The sequence below is a fragment of the Prionailurus bengalensis genome, chromosome A2 (genome assembly GCF_016509475.1).
Source record: "Prionailurus bengalensis isolate Pbe53 chromosome A2, Fcat_Pben_1.1_paternal_pri, whole genome shotgun sequence".
NCBI lineage: Eukaryota > Metazoa > Chordata > Mammalia > Carnivora > Felidae > Prionailurus > Prionailurus bengalensis.
In genome coordinates, this window is record NC_057348.1 from 97754142 (window position 1) to 97775401 (window position 21260).

Sequence of the window (21260 nt, forward strand, 5' to 3'; positions counted from 1 at the left end):
ATAAAGGAAAGGATTGAGAAAATTGTATTAAAATTAAGAACTTCTGTTCATCAGAAGAATACCTTTATGAAAGCAAAAAGGCAGACCAGAGGCTGGAAGAAAATGTTTGAAAAATAAATAACTGAAAGAGAGTCATATAAAAAGTACTTCTGTGAGCCAATAAGAAAAGAATAGCATTGGCTTTAATGATCATGTCATAGAAGAGGAAACCTCAGTGGCCAATGAACATATGAAAAGATGCCTGAACATATTAGCAATCAGGATGTAAAAATTAAAAACCAAAATGAAATACCATTTGATAGCTACTGAATTGATTTAAATGGAATATTTTAAGTTTTGGTGAGGATGTGGAGTAAAAGGAACTTTTATTCTCTGCACACAGGAATATTCATCGGCCCGTCCACAATGAAAAACAATTTGACATTATCTAGTAAGGTTGACTTCTTCTAAACACTTAGTAAAAGTTTTATATACATGAACTGTAAGAATTGTTCTAATACTTTTCTTATAAGAGAAAAAAAAATTGGACACAACTGCTATCTCTACCAACAAGAGAATGGGCAAAAATACTGTGGTGTATTCTTACAGTGGAATGATGTACAGAAGTGGTTTCAGCAATCCCATGGCAACTGGTAGAATCTCAGGGACATACCATTCAACATAAAAAAGGCACAGAAGAATACAATAGAATTCCACTTATATGAAGTTTAGAACCATTAAAAACAAATGATACATTGTTTTGCTATACATAAATATGATAAAACTGAAGAAAAACCAAGAATGATAAAATCCAGCAGGATTACTTTGAAGGGCAAGCAAGTAAAACAGGAAAGCACACACAAGAGGACTCTACAATGTGGTGATACTGCTCCTTCTCTTGTACTGGGTTGTTCATTGGTAGTGGTTTTATCTTTATTCATATACTGTCTATATGTTTTGTAAATATTCTGTCAACTCAATATTTAATGGAAAATTAATATCTGCCATGGACAGTTCTTACATTTAGCCGTTATATGGATACAAAATGACTCCGACCTAGTTCCTGCTCCCCAGCATTTACAAAATGACCCTACAACTCTGTCTCAAACTTGCCTCAATGTGACAATCTCATGGTACTTCTTTAAAATTACACATTTCCCCACCCAGCCTCAGACCTAGTGAAACAGAATATGCATTGTAGCAGGCCTCGGATTATGGGCGTTTGTGGGAAGGAGTTAGCTGCGATCATAGCTGGAGTTGTCCAGCCTAAAGATGCCAGGAAAACTGACCTTTGAGTCCTGGTGTTGCAGGACTTTGTCAGAAAGAATTGCTGCCACGAACCACCAGACAGCCGTGAGGAAAGGAGTAGACTTATTCTCTCTGAAAGGAAATTGTAAAATCGAGATAGTGTTTATCATCAATTCATAGATAATCCATAGAAGTACCATCAATGATGTTTGTATTGATTTTACCTTTTCATTTCTATAACTTCTGGTTAGCATTTTTGCAATCATATGCATCACTTTGTATTTTCCAAGATTCAATTAGTTGTAGAATTATAGAATTATTAAAGTAATCGTATAACATGTGCCACTTTGGTTCCTGTAGTTGTTCTCTTCTGCAGATTATAAATTCAGGGAAATACAAATCTCTCTGTCCCTTCCCACAGTTCTGCTGGCATCAGAATAAGTGCTTCATTGTTTCCTTGGCAAGTAAAATGAAACTCAAGGAAGGCTGCCAATTTGAAATTGCAGTGTGACATTTGAATTACAGAGGTCTACTTTGGTCTGTTGACTGTTTAATTCTGGATCTCAGTGGGAAAAATAGGAATCTTTAGTTCCCTCCTCATATAGAATATATTTATCAGGGACTTAAAGACAGTGGCATTATATATTAGTGAGTAGGTAGCATTTGTTAAGAGGAATTGAATTAGGAATATTGACTCATGGAAAAATATAGTTTACACTCCCAAGAAGCTCACTATTTTGTTTTGGAAACAGTAAATATATATGGTAAAGAATTTAAAGCACTTTCAAGGCAACCTGTCAAAAGGCTAGATAAGCATAGTGTAAAAGAATCATCACCGTGAAGGATGTACAAAATAAAAGTATGAATTTAGATTTGTGGTGTTAATTTTTATTTGCTAGAAGTTTTTTGTGGTTTTTGTTTGTTTTCTGTAACCTAGAAGTTGGGTCAATATTGGATATGTTCAAGAAGTAAAAAGACCAGTTTACCTGCAGGCAGAGTATGTGGAAAGGAATACTAGTTGGACCGTCTTTGAAAAGGCAAATTGGACAATATTTTAGGGACTTTAAAAATCAGCTGAATTTCTAGACTTTTTTTCCCATTAATAATTGGGAAACAATTCTCCATGAGACCTTCATATTTCTGAGGCTCTGACTGCCCTTTGTTCTGGACTATCCAGTGTTTGTGTAGTGAACAGTCTTAGAAGGTACAGGTAGTCTTCTCCCCTGGAGCAAGGGTGGTAACGTTGCCTGTTATAAAAGATGCAGGTTACCTAGCTCAGGGTTCCTCTCCACACACGCCTGCTTATGCAGGTATCATCCAGCCTTCTTCTCAGCACTCTTCGGAAATTGGGGTTTGAGGAGTCAGCACAAAAATATGTCTGTGTCAACTAGTACAAAGACCTATTCTGGGTTATAAGAACATTCTGACCTTGGTCGGACCACAGTCCTAGAGAAACACACTGACATCTAGCTTGAAAGGAAGGGATTTTCAATTGTCACACTCAGGAGCCTGGGAAATCCTTAGAGCTTTAGTGAGTTCAGTGTGGAGGTTATGAAGCAAGGCATATTATGCTAATTAAGGAGAAATAGCAACAGTCGGGCTGCCTTGTGACTCAGCCCCTCCTGCAGTTTGTTATGCCAGCTGTAGTCATTCAGACAGTACAAGGTCTCAAAGTATTTTGTGGTGTATCTTAGTTGCTATAAAGCAATATCAATATTGTCCCTGTCAGGGAGAGATCTTTGAGACAGACAAACTCCTATGGAAAATCATCCATAAGTATTTGGATCCTAACTGGTCTATCATGCTGATGAAAGTAACCTGCTGGAGAACGAGAAAGTGTCCCACAACAATCTAGCTAAATTCTTTTTTTTTTTTTAAGGAGTTATGCACACCCCAGAATGGACATGGTCACTTTGCTCAATGGGCATAACTCAAGGCCATTCTTTTGGCTCTGACTAGTACTCCCCTTGATGAACCTTGTTATTATTTTTTTTTTTTTACTGACTCTTGAGCTGTTGTCCATTACCTGATTAGTCTGTCACTTGGAAAATTACAGACCAACAGGTTAAGTTTGAGATGGCAAATCATGGAAACAAATTGTGGCAATTGATCAGACTCTTTGAGTTGCTCACATAGCTTCACCACAAGGGTGGTCATAAGAGGCCTTATGTATTTAAAGAAACACCATCATTATATCACATAACCCTTAGATGATTCTAGAGATCCTTCTAAAATGAGACTGTTCTTGATTACTAAGGGTTGCTTTCCTGAGTGGTAGCTGACTTATTTGTTATATGCATCGTGCAGGCAATTATTCTTAGGGTTAGACTCATTTAATTAGATAAGATGGTACAAAATTTGTTCCTGACTTTAGGTGATGTGATCAGGGACACCACCTCAGCCCTGGAAGGCATTCAGATCAATCTCAACTTGCTGGCCAGGGTTGTTATAAGATGATAGGATTGCCCTGAATCCTAGACTTTCTTCTGGGGGCCAATACCAAGTCTGGGCAATCACTGATACATCCTGTTATATCTGGACTAATACCTTAGGCCAAGTGAAATAAATAAAAAAGCTTAAGGATAGAGCCACCTGAGTTTCTAAGGTAAACACCAATGGTTTATAGGACTTATTTAGCCAGTAGGGTCTGAAAGCCTGGGGAATGTGGTTGATCTCAGTTACTATACATTGGACTCATTCTGCTGCTTGGAGTTCATTTAATAGTAGTCTTAATTATATGAAACGACTGAATGGATTTAATCCCAACCACTTTGGGTCACACTGATCAGTGTAGCTGAGAGAGAATCATACTAATGGGAAAATTCACCAAAAGCCAAGATGGTATAGAAACAAGAATAGATATTATTGGGGACAGTTCCCCAATGGGCCTGACTTCTCTGTGTGTCATGTGAGCAGAGGAACTGATAGCCTTTCTTTCATACTACCTTTTTAATGATGTTTGTATAGTGAACAGCCTTGGAAAATAGATAGTCTCTCTTTAGGGCATGTGAAAGACTTGCTTATTACACATTATTAAAAAAAAAATATATATATATATATATATATATATATATATATATATGTGTGTGTGTGTTCCCTAAGTTCAGAATTCTTCTTTTGGGGGTTATATTTCATTTTTTTCAGTAAATGTAATTATAGTTAGAAACTTAATTATTTTGGGGCACCTGGGTGGCTCAGTCAGTTAAGCGCCAGACTTCGGCTGAGGTCATGATCTCACGGTTTATGAGTTCAAGCCCCATATTAGGCTCTGTGCTGACAGTTCAGAGCCTGGAGCCTGCTTCTGATTCTGTGTCTCCCTCTCTCTCTGCCCTCCCCTGCTCACACTCTGTCTCTTTCTCTCTCTCCCTCAAAAACAAACAATAAAGAAGAGAAACGTAATTATTTTAAGAGAATTTCTTCCAAGAAAGAAAGAAAATAAAAGTCTTTTTAAAGATACTTGGTATTTGAATACTCATCAACAGATTCAATAGAGTAAAATCATTGAAGGGGGAAAGATTATAGAGCCTGAGATGGAAACTTTAGAAACTGTGGTTGAAAACTGACTCAATAGTGGAATATCACAAATTGTAGTACATGTAACTGCTATTCCTCAGGCCTCTTTTTTTTTTTTTAATTTAAGTGTAGTTGACACACAATGTTACATTAGTTTCAGGTGTACAACACAGTGATTTGACAAGTTTATACATATTGCTGTGCTCACAAATGTAGCTACCATCTGCCACCATGCAATGCTATTACAGTACCATTGACTATATTCCTTATGTTGTACCTTTCATCCCTGTGACTTATCATTCCGTAACTGGAAACCTGTATTTCCTACTCCCCTTTACCTATTTTTCCCATCTCTCTACCTCCCTCCCCTTTGGCAACCATCAGTTTGTTATTTGTATTTATGGTCTGTTTCTGCTTATTGTTTGTTTGTTTATTAGTTTTATTTCTTATTTTGCACATACAAGTGAAATCATAGGGTATTTGTCTTTCTCTGACTGATTTCACTTAGCATAATATCCTCTCTGTCCATTCATGTTGTCACAAATGGAAAGATCTCATTCTTTTTAATGAATGAGGAATATTTTGTTATATATATAATTATACATATGTACACACATATTCATACCACATCTTCTTTATCTGTTCATCTATCAATGGACGCTTGGGTTGCTTCCATATCTTTACTGTTGTAAATTATGCTGCAGTAAACATAGGGGTGCACATATCATTTTGAATTAGTGTTTTTGTATTTTTGAGGTAAATACCCAGTAGTGGAATTTCTATTTTTAATTTTTTGAGGAACCTCCATACCTAAGTTCAGAATTCTTTTTTTTTTTTATTAAATTTTTTTTTTCAACGTTTATTTATTTTTGGGACAGAGAGAGACAGAGCATGAACAGGGGAGGGGCAGAGAGAGAGGCAGACACAGAATCGGAAACAGGCTCCAGGTTCTGAGCCATCAGCCCAGAGCCCGACGCGGGGCTCGAACTCACGGACTGCGAGATCGTGACCTGGCTGAAGTCGGACGCTTAACCGACTGCGCCACCCAGGCGCCCCCTAAGTTCAGAATTCTTAACAAAAGGTTTTAGTTCCACCCTCTGCTTCATTTTTAGGCCATGTTCTCCTGGCAGTACCCTGGGTTTGAACTTTGGAAACTATTTCTTATTTTTAGAATCAAGATGTTAAAAACCATCAAGGTCTTAGTTCCTTTCTGTTTAATGGTCCTCTCAATTTCTCTCTTTGGTCACATTTTACCATAAGCAGCAAGAAGAAATCAAGCAGCACCTTCAACACTTGTTTGGAAATCTACTTAGCTTGATCACTCCATTCACCGGGGACATTTCTTACTTTCTCCTTATAGAAGGTAATAATGTTGCTAAGCTTTCTGCCACTACACAAGAACCCCCCCCCCCCCATTCCTCCATATTTCCACTTACAGTGTGTTCCAGACAATTTAGGCTTGCTTTAAGATATTCTTCAAAATCCTCCCAGCCTTCCTTCACTGCCTGTTTCCAAAGTCACTTCCACATTTTTCTGCATTTGTAATGGCAGTACCCCCTTTCTGTTGGTGTATAGCAAATTATGACCCAAACTCAGCAACTTAAAATAGGAAATATTTCTATATTACAGTATCTTTCAGTCCATTTAACTGGATGCCTCTGACTCAAGATCTGTCCCCGGCTGCAAATAAGGTGTTGGTCAGAGCCCCAGTCATCTCCATGCTCCGCTGGGGGAAGATCTGCTTCCAGGCCCACTTGCAGGTGTTGGCAGGACACAGAAGATGCACTTCCAAGCTCCCTTAGGTGACCACTGGCACACGTCAGGTCCTTGCTGGCTGCTGGCCAGAAACCTCAGTTCCTTACGATGTAGGCATCTCCATAGAGCCATGCACAACCTGGCAGCTCGTTTCTCAAGAGCAAGAGGACAAAAGAGACGCAAGTCATGGTCTTTTTGTAAACTAATCTCAGAAAGGACATCCCATTGCTTTTGTTGTATTCTCGATTTTAGAAGCGAGTCACTAGGTCCAGCCCACATTCAAGGGAGAATGGATTATAGAAGAGCATGATTACCCAGGAAGAAGGATCCTTAGGGATCATTTTAGAGCCTGCCATAGTGGAAAATAGAGCCCTTGCTTTTCAGGAGTATACTTTATAAAAGGAAGGAAGAGAGGAAAAAATAAAACTAAAGAAGGCATTTAAAATACTGTAAAATCAGATGCTAACTTGTAAACCGTCTACCACAATTGCTAGGAAATTTTAAGAAGGGAAAAAATGAGTTTGAGTTGTTACAAAAAAATTTATAGGCAAATCTTAAATTTACCTAGTCAGAATTTTAGGAAAAATAATTTGTCAGCAAATTATCTGAGAAGCTGAGTGCTTGAGGGCGGGGAACGTGGAACTTAGATATAGATGTTAGATATATCTTGCTTAAGAAACATTCTAGAAGGTAGAATGAAGTGAAATATCAGAAAACATTCTGAGAACAAAGACTGACAAGAAAATTTTGAATGACTTGAGAAATGAGAGGAATAGGGAATATATATTTTGGGCCAGGCATCATGGTGGATGTTTTACATACTTAATTTCTTTGAATCCTCTCAATATCCTATGAGATTGGTATCTTTGGGGCCATTTTATAGAAGAGGTGAGCATAAAAGATAGAAATTAAATGACTTGCCAGCTACCGTGCAACTGTGAAATTATTTTTTCTCTTTTGGGGCCCTTGTCTCGCCAACCCCAGAGCCCATGCTTTTTTTGCTGTCATTGTCCTGGAGAAGCCAGGGATGGTGAAAATGATCATAGTCATAAAGTCATCTAGTCTTTTAGCAAATTCTTGGCATTATGATTAATACTTTGAAGGTATCGCTACTGGAAATTCTCCCAACAACGTTATGAAGAAGATGCTGTTATTCCCATTTTATAGATGAGCAAAGAGACCAAATGGCCTAACATTACAAAACTAGGACACACAGAAGTCAACTGACAGAAAATGGAAAGAGATGCCTTTGCAGAGAAGGAGCTACTTTTGCTGAAAGCCATCTGGATGACTGGCACAGATTTAGGAATTTTAAACATTAAAGTGTTAGTTTGAGGTCTTTCTCCTCTAGAGAAAAAGCAACTCTCTTCTATTCTCTAGCAGAACTGAGTCTGAAAATATATATAACCAAATTCAGATCCAGTAAACAAATTCCAACAGAAACTGCATAATCAAGGCTATTTTTATGATTAGCACCATTTAGTTTCCCGGAATTTACCAGAGCAAACATTGCTAGAGCAAAAATTACTGCTGATGGTTGAACCTGACAACAAGAGAAAATCCCCAAAAGGGTCATTTAGGCCTGAGCTGCAGCTGTGCTCCACCATATTTCTTACTTGAAAGCTGAGAATTAACAGGAAAATCAGGGCTCTGCTGTGCTGTGCAGATGCGGCTAAAACTGTATTAATTTATTCAGCAAACATTTGTTTAGTGCCTACTATATGCCAAGCGGTGTGCTAGCCACACTGGGAGTGCAAGAATAAATCATACCTGACGCTCTCAAGGAGCTTACAGTTGAAAGCGGATAATAGGAGAAGGCAGATATAAAAAAAGGCCCAAGTTTTATGAGTGATGCAAGGATATAGTAGAAGCATAAAGGAGTGGATTAGAAGAGTCTTAAAGCAGCAGACTCATAGGAGGAGGGAAGTAGATGGGTCTTCATCTTGCATCACTAGGGCAGGAGGGCAGGGGCAAGGGGGCGGGGCATAAGTGAGGAGAACAGAGGCCTGATAGTTTTCTTGGTCTTGGGCAGAAGCTGATGCCTCCTCCGAAACTGGGAATATAAGAAGAGGGGCAGGTTTAGGGAAAAGAAAAGCTTTGCTTCAGAAATGGCCAATTTGCTTATCAAAGATTCATGTGACACAGTAGCAGGGTCTTGTTAGGGTATTGTATTTCTGAGACCCGAACTTAGCAAATATCAGGTTATAAGATGCAGACTTGGAGAAGCTTTAGTATATGTTGCTGTTGTAGGATTACGACCACGACTGGCAGCTATTGCTTGTTTTGAGCATCTACCATGTACCACACCTTGTACTGAACACCATGTAACTTAACCTCACAATAACCTTGTTACACTAAGGAGATGTTTTTATCCTCACTCTATAGATAAGGAAATTGAAACTTAGACCTGGAAGCTAACTTTACCAACACTGTAGAGCCAGGATTTGAATCCAGGCCTAAGTGACTTCAAAGTGAAGATTGTTTAGTTGGTCTCCACTTATCCAACTCACCAATATAACAGATCATGCCCCTTCCTTCTGTAAAACCTAAAATGAGGTCTACAGCTCTCCTGAGTGTTCAAAGCTCGAGAATGTCTACATGCTTTTGCTCCCACCAGTCAAAAGTTAGATACTCACTAAGAGGCAGAACCTGTCAACTAGCTGCACTTATTACTGTTTTAATAAAGTAAATGCTCTGATGTAATACAAATATAATGGAAGTTGTCTAGGAATAGGAGATGAAATGCTTTGGGAAGAGACAATAAAGATGAGTAGCTCAAGAAAGCCAGATGTGAGAAGGAAATGTAAAAGAGACAGACCATAAACATCTGAGGAATTTTGCATTCATTTTGCCTTGGAAGTTATCTTTTCCATCCATTTTAAGACACTGCAGTAGTTCTATAGATTGTATGCTGTGGTTCTGGTTTATATAAGAAAGAGTGCATGAAACATCAGTGAGCAGACCCGTAGGCCAAACCCTTCAAAGGAGACTTCTGTGCACTTGCCCAGAGTGAGCATGTTATGAGAGAAAAGAAGAGGACAAAAGGTTTGGAGCTCACTAGAGACAGGTGCAAGTCTTCAAAGTGAATTGGATGAAAATGTTCAGAGATGTGGAAGGTAAACCTCAACACAACAGGATTATGCACCAGCATTTTGGTTGGGGAAATATGAAAGGAACGTATTCCCATTTTTTATCCCAGAAAGCTTTACTTTATCTGTAGACTGAAAGCAGCACAGTACAGAAGAAAGAGCATGGGCTTTGGAATGTGTTGGATGTAGCATCAACAGCATAACAAATTGTCTATCATTGGGTATAGTCTTGAGTGTCAGCTTCTTCTAATTACAGTGACATAGTAATACCTATATCATACAGTTTTAAGGAGTGTAGTATTGGGCACTCAGTAAGTTACCAAAGAATTGCTATTCATTTTTTGTGTCTTTGGGAGGGCGAAAAGAAAGTATAAGAATAGAGGCACCTGGGTGGCTCGGTTGGTTAAGTGTCCGATTCTTGGTTTCGGCTCAGGTCATGAACTCACTGTTCTTGATTGAGCCCCGCATTGGAATTCTCTTTCTCTCCCTCCCCTGTTCATGCTCTCTCTCTCTTACTATCTCAAAATTAAAAAAAAAAACACTTAAAAAAAGGGAAGTATAAGATATTAATCAAGAAGGTAGATGAGGATTTGTGAAAAGGAACCCTTACTATCTCTGTCAGTTCTTGTACTTCTTTTAAAGTGGATTTTCAAGTTGAGACAAAGGACTTTCGGGAGTCTCTGTTTACTTGAAAGATGTTGAATCTGGCCAGAAATAAGGAGGAGATGGATATCAATGGAAATATTTTGTTGTGGCATATTTTTTTTTGATGCAGTATTTTCCATCTCCTCTGTAAATGGCAGATTCAATCCAATCTAATTTTGAGGTTTATGAAATTCGACTAACCTATCATTCCATGTAATTTATTTTCAGATTAACCATAAAAGTAATATCCATTTTCAGTAAAGATCAAAGAATCAGAACACATTATTCTTAGTCTACTAAATGTAACTTTTTAACTTCTAGAAGATTATGAGGTTCTGTGGTAAATGCATCCTTTATTATAAAGTCTGTTTATGTTGGGAATGGTAAATGATCATCAAGAGAGAATGGCAAGATTTTTTTTTAAGTTCTTATTTAAATTCCAATTATTTAACGTATAGTGTAAACCCAAGTGTGCCCCTTAAATCCCCATCACCTATTTAACCCATCCGCCTACCCACCTCCCCTCTGGCGACCATCAGTTTGTTCTCTGTAGTTAAGAGTCTATTTCTTGGTTGGCCTCTCTCTCTCTCTCTCTCTCTCTCTCTCTCTCTCTCTCTCTCTCTTTTTCTCCCTTTGCTCATTTGTTTTGTTAAATTCCACATGGCGTGAGAGGTTTTAAACACCCTATCCAGAGCTTCTAATAAGTAACAGACATTAAAAAAAACCTATCTTGGGGCGCCTGGGTGGCACAGTCGGTTAAGCGTCCAACTTCAGCCAGGTCACGATCTCGCGGTCCGTGAGTTCGAGCCCCGCGTCAGGCTCTGGGCTGATGGCTCAGAGCCTGGAGCCTGTTTCCGATTCTGTGTCTTCCTCTCTCTCTGCCCCTCCCCCATTCATGCTCTGTCTCTCTCTGTCCCAAAAATAAATAAACGTTGAAAAAAAAATTAAAAAAAAAAAAAAAACCTATCTTGACCTTAGGATGCTTATAAGACTAATTAAAAAGACAAAACATTAGTAAATGGAAAGATGCAAAGAAAGATAAAAAGAATTTCAGCAGGGGTGCCTGGGTGGTTCAGTTAGTTAAGTTGGACGGACTTCAGCCCAGGTCATAATCACACAGTTCGTGGGTTCAAGCCCTGCGTTGGGCTCTGTGCTGACAGCTCGGAGCCTGGAGCCTGCTTCAGATTCTGTGTCTCCCTCTCTCTCTTCTCCTCCCCCGCTTGTGCTCTGCCTCTCTTTCTCTCAAAAATAAATAAACATTAAAAAAGGTTTTTAATTAAAAAAAAAGAATTTCAGCAGAATTGCAGATAATTTGTATACTGAGGAGAGAAGATTGGCAAAGTAAAAAAAATGAGTCAAGAGGAAGAATTCTCTTAATAACTTACATTTATGATGGTAATTTTGATAACTAAAATGGATGACAAAGCCAGAACTATACTTAGAGATAAGAATTACATATATTGTATATACCCTAATCCTGTTATTCACTGTAAGAAGTATTAAAAAAAATAACAAATGTGACAGAATACTGCCTTCGTAACAAATGACTTAACAGGGTCTTCTTTTCTTTTATATGATTGAAAACCCCCTTAGGAGGTTATAGGTATTACCAAGCAAATCCAGTTGGCATTCTTGAGTATATTCTTTTAAAAATATTTGTTGAGATCCTATTATATGTCAGGCCCCGTTCTAGGCACATGTTTATATTCTTTCCCTTACATGTAGTGAAAAAGTATCTATTTTCAAGCTGGCAAAGGGAAATCAAAGTGTTCATTTCAACTTTATGTTTGTAATGTGTCACATTGTCATCAGATTTTAAATTTAGCTTAAGATTTTATTGAGTCATTCAGGAAATCCATCAAATCGATGATGTAGAAGTGAATTTTATATACCTGGTTTAGGCCTTTATATTTTCTTAATATTTATTTTATTTTTGAGAGAGACAGAGAGTGCGCACGGGGGAGGGGCAGAGAGAGAGAAGGGGACAGAGGATCGAAAGTGGGCTCTGCGCTGACAGCAGCAAGCCCAATGTGGGACTTGAACCCATGAACCATGAGATCATGAGATCATGACCTGAGCTGAAGTTGGATGCTCAACCGACTGAGCCACCCAGGCGCCCCGATTTAGGCCTTTGTAAGAAAGGCATGGATTTGCTGCTAGTTGTAATTAGGTTTAAAAACAAGTCTAATGTCTCTAAACCAAAACTTCTGGCAAGGTGTCAGGATTGTGTACTTACCAGCCTTACTACACTTCTGTTAATCAACATTACTGGGATTTACAAAGTACCTGTTGGTTCTAAAAACATGAATAAATAGGAGATGAGTTAATTTACAGAAAGTCATACCAAATCTGGATTTTTAGGATTTAGGGGCACCTGGGTGGCTTAGTTGATTGAGTGTCCAACTTCAGCTCAGGTCATGATCTCATGACTCGTGAATTCGAGCCCCGCCTCAGGCTCTCTGCTGACAGTGCAGAGGTTGGAGCCTCCTTCAGATTCTGTCTCCCTCTCTCTCTCTCTCTGCCCTTCATGCTCTGTCTCTCAGTCTCTCAAAAATAAGTAAACGTTAAAATTTTTTTTTTAAAAAAAGGTTTCTATGATTTAATCTTACCAATAAGTGCAAGGTACCTGGAATCACCAGCCCCCACTGCTCAGCTACTGTCTCCTGCCAGTGCCAGAAACACTTGGAATAGTGTTTATGATTTACACAGTTTCAGACTGGTTTCTAAAGAGCCCTGGGGTTCTGAGTACTGAGGCACTAGGTCATACAGAGATCACTTAAGTTTACTTTTCTATGCAAATGCCACCAAAATTGAGGCTGTCATAGCCTCCATGTGGAGAACTAGTGTCTGAAGGTTGCTGAGGCACTTTGTTTATCCTAGTGAATGGCCCTCAGATTCCTTACTGGGAATCGTACCTACTTCTGGGCCCCACAATTTAAAACAAGTGTGGAGTGGCACCTGGGTAGCTCAGTCAGTTAAGCCTCCTGCTCTTGATCTCAGCTCAAGTCATGATCTCATGATTGGTGGGATCGAGCCCCGTGTGGGGCTCTGCACTGACAGTGGGGAGCCTGCTTAGGATTCCCTCTCTCTCTGTTGCTCCTTCTGTCTCTCTCTTTCCCAATATAAAAAAATAAACATTAAAAAAAAAATAAAACAAGTGTGGAGGACTAGGAGAGAAGTCTGAGTATGGGCCCAAGACAAGAACAGAGAATGAGACCTATGAGGAAACCAGAGTTATTTTACTTGGAAAGGAGAAGTCAGAATGACAATTTAATAATGGTCTTTCAGACATTAAGAATTATTACATTGAAGTACATGACCAGACTTTCTTCATGTGCAAAATAGTAAGAGAAATAGAATTTCAGTGTTAGCAAGAAGAATATAGTAAAGATCCAAAAGAAAACAACAGCAATCAGACGCTAAGCCTATTTAATCAAAGGAATAGATCATTTCACACACTTTATGAAAGTGTTTTTGTAGGCAATATGAATTCCTGTCTGTTTCATGTATTAAAAGTAATACTACCTGAAAGAACAGGGGCAAATTAAATGAACTTTGTTTTTCGACCCTGTGACTCAGTGATTTATCTTAAAGTTACATCATAAGGTATAGATTTCAAATAATTATTTTGAATTAGAGTCTCATATCCCAGTGCTGCCAGGAGAGAAGCTACTTTCTAATGATGTTAAGGAAGTTAGTGGTGTGGAGCAACATTTATTCCAGGGGTCATGAACTCGCGTACTCACAGGGGTCTGCGGGTACCACGGAGTGAGCTAACAGCATGGAACAACACGGGGTGGTAAAAGTTGTGTATTTGAAGGTGTGGGACCCATCCAAAAGGGGACAGCCGCTGCTGACTAGCCAGTTGTTTTCATTTCGCAACATGCCCATTTTGCCAGATTTTTGGCTTTCTCCAGGAAAACTGGAACTCTAGAATCTCATGTGAATCTTTTCTTTCGCATTGACAAAATACTAAGATTCATCAAAATACTGTTCAGGCAAAGCCGTACACGTCTGTGGGCTGTGAGTTAGAAACCTCAGGCTTTCTTTTCCGTCACTTGCTAACCAACACGTTTGTTAGCAAACAAACAAAACAACTGATTGAACTCTAAACCTTAGAAGAATTCATCTACTAAACCTTTGTAAGGCTTAATTAAGGTCCTTTCCAGCTCTGTGAATCTTTTGATCTTCTCTTCCTTCTTCCCTGCTCTCAGTAATGGGTGACTTATCCACTTAGTGGTGGGAATTTAAAGGAACTACTTATTTCCTTAGCAATATAATTTTATTTTGTAAAACCATCAAATGTTTAGACTGAAAACAACTTTTGTTGCTATACTAAAGATGCTACTGATGGCTATTACATTTTTAGGAATGCACTTATGTATGGCATAGACATGTCACTTCAGATCTTTGAACTAACAACTGTTTCTAACATTGGCTGCATGAGGCATGCTTGACTTAAAAGCCTACTTACACTTCAGCATTTGGTGACATATTTTACTTCCCTTTTATAAAATATTTTCAAATAACCCACTTCCACCTGGGGTAAGGATGGCTCCATTTCTGAAATCCCCTTCCTTTCAGACAGGAGAATATGCCACAGATGAAGAAGAGGATGAGGTAGGACCTGTTCTTCCTGGCAGCGACATGGCCATTGAAGTCTTTGAGCTGCCTGAGAATGAGGACATGTTTTCCCCATCAGACCTGGACACAAGCAAGCTCAGTCACAAGTTCAAAGAGGTAAGCTGCTGATCTGCAAACTATTTTTTATACATGTCCATTTCATTATTAAATTTACATTTTTGTTTGAAAAATGTATTGAGAATCCGTTTTCAAAAGAAAACCTTTTGATAACAGGTTGTCTTGAATCTCATTGAATTTCAAGGTACAATTTAAGTAGATCTCATTCCACAGTCCTTAATTTTTAAATGCTTATTATCTGTCGTAGTGATAGCTTACAGCTTGTCTGTTCCATATTTTTAAGCTGTAGCTTAAATGTCTGGTTTTCATGATAAGTTCAGGTTGTATTTTTTAAATTTTTATAGAATTTGGGGGACTTGATGATAAGCTTTCCTCTAAGGCAGTGATTTCTAAGAAAGTTTTTTTTTCTTTTCTTAAAATAGACAAGGTCCCAAAAGGAATCAGACGACATACCTAAGGAGTTTAATTGAAGAAATTAAAGTTTAATGAATGAACCTTGAACAGAATTAATATAACTACCCAGGGACGGTGAGGTGCACAGGGACTGGCAACAGCAGGAAGTTGTTGTTCCAACTTCCTCCCAAAAGAAGGCTTTAGTGGGAAAAGAGGAAAAGAGATTCCCTTTTTTTTTTTGTTTTTGTTTTTCGAAGAAGGGCATCTTTGTAAGATGCAGCCGCTGCTAAAAACTACATCCTGAGGATAAGGGTGGGTCATATACACTCAGCCCCTTCGCTCTTCCTGCAATTGCCTCCTATTGGCCAAACCCAGGCAGGAGTCTGAAGAGGTCAGCCTCCTGAGGCAGGAACTATTAGAAAAGGGCCAAAAATGGATCCTGAAAGGGCAAATGCAGGCAACCACATAAATTCTTCTTCTTCGAAATTAGCTACTCAGAACTCCAACATGTAAAACAGAGACAGTGATGAATGGGTCCCCAAGCATTTTATTCTTCATTGTTTCAGGGAACATCCTCCATTATTGAAGGCAAGTGTGTCATTATTTACAGCTTCCCCACAATAACCCTGAAGCACTGAGGCTTGAAAACCATTGTTCCTTCTTTCCAGCTTGTTAGGGACTTGACCTTTTGGAAGAAAAGGTTCTCCTATACATGGAAAACAATGTTGATAATTGCAAGTTTGTAATTTCTAATTTTATTTCTAATTTCTAATTTTCTTTCATTCATAATTTCTAATTTTTTTTAATATAATTTCTGATGTATCATCTAAGTAGGTCAGTTTTATATGTTCTGATGTTATACCTATCCGTGTCCTATATATTGACTTACCTTTTTAATTCCTTATGATAAATTTATACTTGTGAGACTAATAACAAAGTGAATGTACTTTTAAAATGTAAATTTTTGGGGTGCCTGGGTGGCTCAGTCAGTTAAGCGTCAGACTTCAACTCAGGTCATGATCTCACAGTTCATGGGTTCAAGTCTCACGTCGGGCTCTGTGCTGACAGCTTGGAGCCTGGATCCTGCTTCAGACTCAGTGTCTCCCTCTCTCTCTGCCCCTCCCCCACTCGTGCTGTGTCTGTCTCTCAAAAATAAAAAAACATTAAAAATTTTTTTTAAATAAAATGTAAATTTTTGTTCAGAAAAAAAGCCCTTAGGTTTATTATAGAATTTTGGAAAATGCACAGTTGTATAAACACCAAAAAAAATCATTCATGATCCCAATTTTGTGGTATTTATGATTATACAGTATATACTATGTTAAATTCCTACTCCTGATACTTATAATTGCATTATTAGGATTTTCCCATGTCATCAAATATTCATCCATAAATGATTGTTTATTCACTATATGGATCTCTTACTGATCTACTTAATTTTTGTCTTGTAACATTTCCTTTGTTTTGAGTTTAAAAATGTTATTATTATTAAAAGTTACACTGCAATAAATATTTTTGTACTTATCCTTAGGATAATTTCTCACAGTGGTATTATTCAATCAAAGAATATCAGTATTTTGGGAACTTGTGGTACTTAATACCAAGTTACCACCAAAATGGCTTTTCTCAGTGACACAGAAATTTATTTATGCCACCCAGTGTGTTGAGAGTGCCCATTTCTCTTCCACCTATTATTATTTGTCAGGTTGAACCATTTCCATTTGTATAGTACACAGAGTCCTTGAGGCAAAATATATGGGTTTTCCAGATGATTTATGACTGTTCCTAGTTCTAAATCAGATACAAACACCTTGGTGACAAATGAAGTACACTATTCTATAATGATCACAATACTCCTTTACATTAGGAGTAGCAATGCCTATCTTAGGGCCAGTTCTTACAAAGGGTTTCTAAATTAACTGATATCTTCAAAGAGCAATGCAGAAAAAGAAAGTTCTGCTGGAAGCGGCTGAGTGGGAGGAAGAGGTAATCTAGGGACCTCTTTCTCTGAAGCTCCGATTTGGCCCAAGAATACAGATTATCTAGAAGTATAGATGGACCACTTGTTCTTTAAAAAAAATCTTCGGGAATGTTGTAACTCTCAATCCTGGTTTGAGGCAGTGAAATCAAAGTAGTATATCTGAGCAAAGGCCTGTAATATAGCTTACCCATGTTGCCAATTGAGTATGGCCCTACTTTTTGGTAGATGATTGAGCTGGAAGTTGGGTCCACATTCTTTTATGGGAGGCTAAAGAGTATAAAAAGCAGAAATAGTATATGGAAGGTTATATCTCCCACTTTCTGAGTTGAGCCAAGGAGTCAATGCTCTGTAAATATTGTTTGAGGTGTGTACACCATTGTGCAGACAACCGCATGATCTAGACCTAGGGGTTGGTGAACTGTGACCTATTGGCCAAATCTAGCCCACTGCCTTGTGTTGTAAATAAAGTTTTATTCAACACTGCCATGGACATCTATTTATTTATTGTTTGTGGCTGTTTTCAGGCTATAATAGCCAAGTTAAGGAGTTACACAGAGACCATGTGGCCTGCAAATCCTAAATTATTTGATATCTGGCTTTTTATGCAAAATGACTGCTGACTTTGGTGTATGCCACTGCATAATCTGGACCCATTCTGTGTAACACAGCTGATTTCTTTTTAGCTTGAGTAACTGAATCTGTAGTTTTGTTTTAATTTTGGTTCTTAAGAATTGGAGGTTTGTCCTCACCTCAAGATTAAGCAAATACCACATTGTTTCACTTCTAATTCTTGTATTCTTTTTTGTGATATATTTAACAGATTAATATATTCATTTCTTCGGGAGATGGCCACTGAATATCAGCTGTGTGGCATTCCATCTCAGCATTTGTGTCTTGTACACTGCCACTCTCACAGTTTTAAATTTCTTTGTGTGATTAACATAAATGTCCAAGTAATTTACAGCACTAGATATTTTTCACAAGATTCCATACAAATGGGGTGGAGGTGGAGAGTCATGTGTATTGGAGTCTATACAAAGTCTTCTGTCACAGAAAGTTCTCTCGATTACATTATATCAAACAGAAGCACATGCTGTACTCTTTGAGCAAAACGTATTAGACTGACATTATCTCAATCAGTCCTACTTTTGGCCAATTTCCTATCTTCTACCAGCCTCTATGCTCCTCTGTTTTTGCTTGCTCTTGTAGGTTTTCACATATTTCTGCATGTATAATTAGTGGTTAAATATTTGGTGAATCAGTGGTATAAAGCATACACCATAATTTGTATAATTCAAGACAGGCACCTAATTTAATTTCTCCAAGTAGTTGACAAGATAGCTGGCACTTTTATTCAACACTCATTTATGCATTTCCCTCTGCTTGGAAGGCCAGCATTATTATCCACAGAATTGGTGCCTTTGCACTCTGGACTACTTTTGGCCTTATAATCAGTTCTGTTTTCTCATTCTTTGGTACAATGCTGTTAGAATATATATTGAATTTTGATGGAGTAAATCAGATTCATCTAACTCTTCAAAATTCTGGTAGTGTTCAACCTATTCAAGAAAACATTTGAATCACTTTATTAGTTCCCTTGGAAAAACTTCTTTGCATTTTTATTGTAATTACATTAAACTACTAAATTAACTTGCAGAGAGCTGGCATTTTTATCACATTGATTCTTTTAATCCACATTTATGTAATGTATCTGTTTAATTGAAGTCTTTTTTTTCTGGCCCTCTCTAATATTTTATCGTACCCTCTATTAGTTACACAAGCTATAAGTAACAGAAGATCTTAACTAGAGTGGATTAATCAAAAGCTGCCACAAAGGTTCTCTATTAGCTTCAATATAAGTTAAGAAGTTTTCTCAATTTCTCTATTTTTAGAAATGACTTTTATAAGATAGACTTAATGACTTGCATAAAACTAATTTCTGTTCCCTGAAAGTTTGTTATTATTCAGCTATAAAACCATCTGTGCCTTTGTGGAGGAAGATTTTAAAGACCTTTTATAATAATAGCCATTACTGTCTTCAAGGTTTCAAGTTTTTCTTGGGCCAGTTTTGGTATTTTGCATCTCTCAAGAATTTTATATATTTCCTCTGGCATTCATATTTTCTAACATTTTGATCTACAATATACTTCTTAAGTACTGAAATCTTTAATATCTATAATTATTCTTATTTTCTTCTTTTTTATTTGAATATTTTTCTTAGTTGTTTTATCTAGAATTTTTATCTATCTTTTTAGCCTTTACATGCCTAATTTTTTAATTAAAAATACTTATTTTGTTATTTCCTACCAATATCTTATTTTTGCCCTTCTTTCTAGTTTTGGTATTGATCACTTGTAGTTAGTACTCTATTTTTGATAACTCTTGCATTCTGATAAATATATTTAAAGCTATACTTTATCTAAATATTCATTTTTAGTTACATGTTCCAATTTTTTTGCATTTAGAATGCCACTGTCATTTAGGTGTAATTTCTCTTTAATACTTTAATATAAAAGAGGGGTTTCCTCTTTAATATAAGAATGATTTAGTGGTATATTTTACTTTCCAGACATATGTAACTTTGTTTTGTTCTTCTTTTGTTATCAGGTTCTAACTTTATCACATTCTGGTCAGAAAACATGTTCCATATGATAGCTACTTAGAATGCTCAAGACTTCTTTTGTAGCTTAATTCATAAACAGTTTGTTTAAATAGTCCTCATGTATGCAAAAAACAAGTATTCTGTGCTTGGGTATGAAATTTATATGCTTTTCACTTATGTAAATATTATTAATAGTAGAAATATACATTTCTTCTCTGTAGCATGGCTTAGATTTGTCTGCTTGATCTACAAATTCTGAAAAGCACATGTTAAAATCACAAACTATAGTTATTTTTCCTTCCTATAATTCTATCAGTTGTGGTTTCACATATTTTAAATCTTTGATATTAGCTGCATATATGTTCAGGATCGTTACAACTTTTTGATTTATTGTAACATCTGTTTTGTCCCTTATGATGCATTTTACCCCAAATTTTATTTGTCTGATAGTAAAAATTCAACACTGCCTTTCTCTTGCATCATATTTGCTTCACAGCATCTATTTTTTCCATCTTTGTTTTAGCCATTTTATACCCTTTTGTTCAAATGTGTTTCCTTTAGCCAACCTATTCTTAAATCTTACTCTTAATATTACTGTGGGAGTCTTTGTCAGTTAATTCATGAGTTTAACCCATTTACATTTACTGTAATCACTTTACTATTAGAACTTAGAGCTGCCACCTTATTTTATGTTTTTCAATTTTCATACTTTCTTCTTGTTTCTTTTACCTACTTGCTATTACACATACATCAAATTTTTATCTGTTACTTAAAAGTTATACATTTTCATTCTGTTCTAGAGATTACACATGAGTAGTTTTGACTCAGTCATAGGTTATTTTCCTCTAGTAACATAGAATGCAGATCAGTAGCTGTGCCTCCCATTTAACAAAATAATAGCCATAGCATACTCTCCTCTGCCTTTCCTTCTCTCTTCAATTTTTTTGTATTTCAGGAGTTTTAGTTACCTATGTTTATAGGCATGCCTTTTACAAAGTAATTAGTTCCACCTCACTTACACTTCTTCCTAACTCTAATGGGATTTCAGTGCTATCCTGATGTTAATTCACCATTATCCTGGTGCTACTATTTTACCACATGGCACCAAAGGTTAAGTTAGTGGCCAGGGTGTCTAAACTTCAGAAGAATGGAATAAAGTGTCCCTGCTTTATTTGCAGATGCAGGTTTATCCAGGTCATATGTATAAGATTAAAGATTAATTAGATTGCTGTCTCTCATTCCTGGTTATAGACACTTTCTTGCTTCATACTCATTTTTTCCAAACACATCTGGAAACACCTGTTTTCTGTTTCTTAAGTGTTTCTTACAAGTTGTTTTGTTAATTGATGAATGA

General features: G+C 37.2%; 1 protein-coding gene across 13 annotated transcripts in view; it reads left to right on the forward strand.

Annotated features, from left to right (window-relative positions):
* The window catches only part of PPP1R9A (protein phosphatase 1 regulatory subunit 9A), a 320221-nt gene that overhangs the window by 233739 nt on the left and 65222 nt on the right, over positions 1–21260 (forward strand). For all 13 annotated transcript variants that reach the window (XM_043588903.1, XM_043588901.1, XM_043588909.1 and 10 more), the window contains one exon: positions 14814–14969. In XM_043588903.1, the coding sequence (XP_043444838.1) occupies positions 14814–14969 (156 nt within the window). The remainder of the gene's footprint in view (positions 1–14813; positions 14970–21260) is intronic.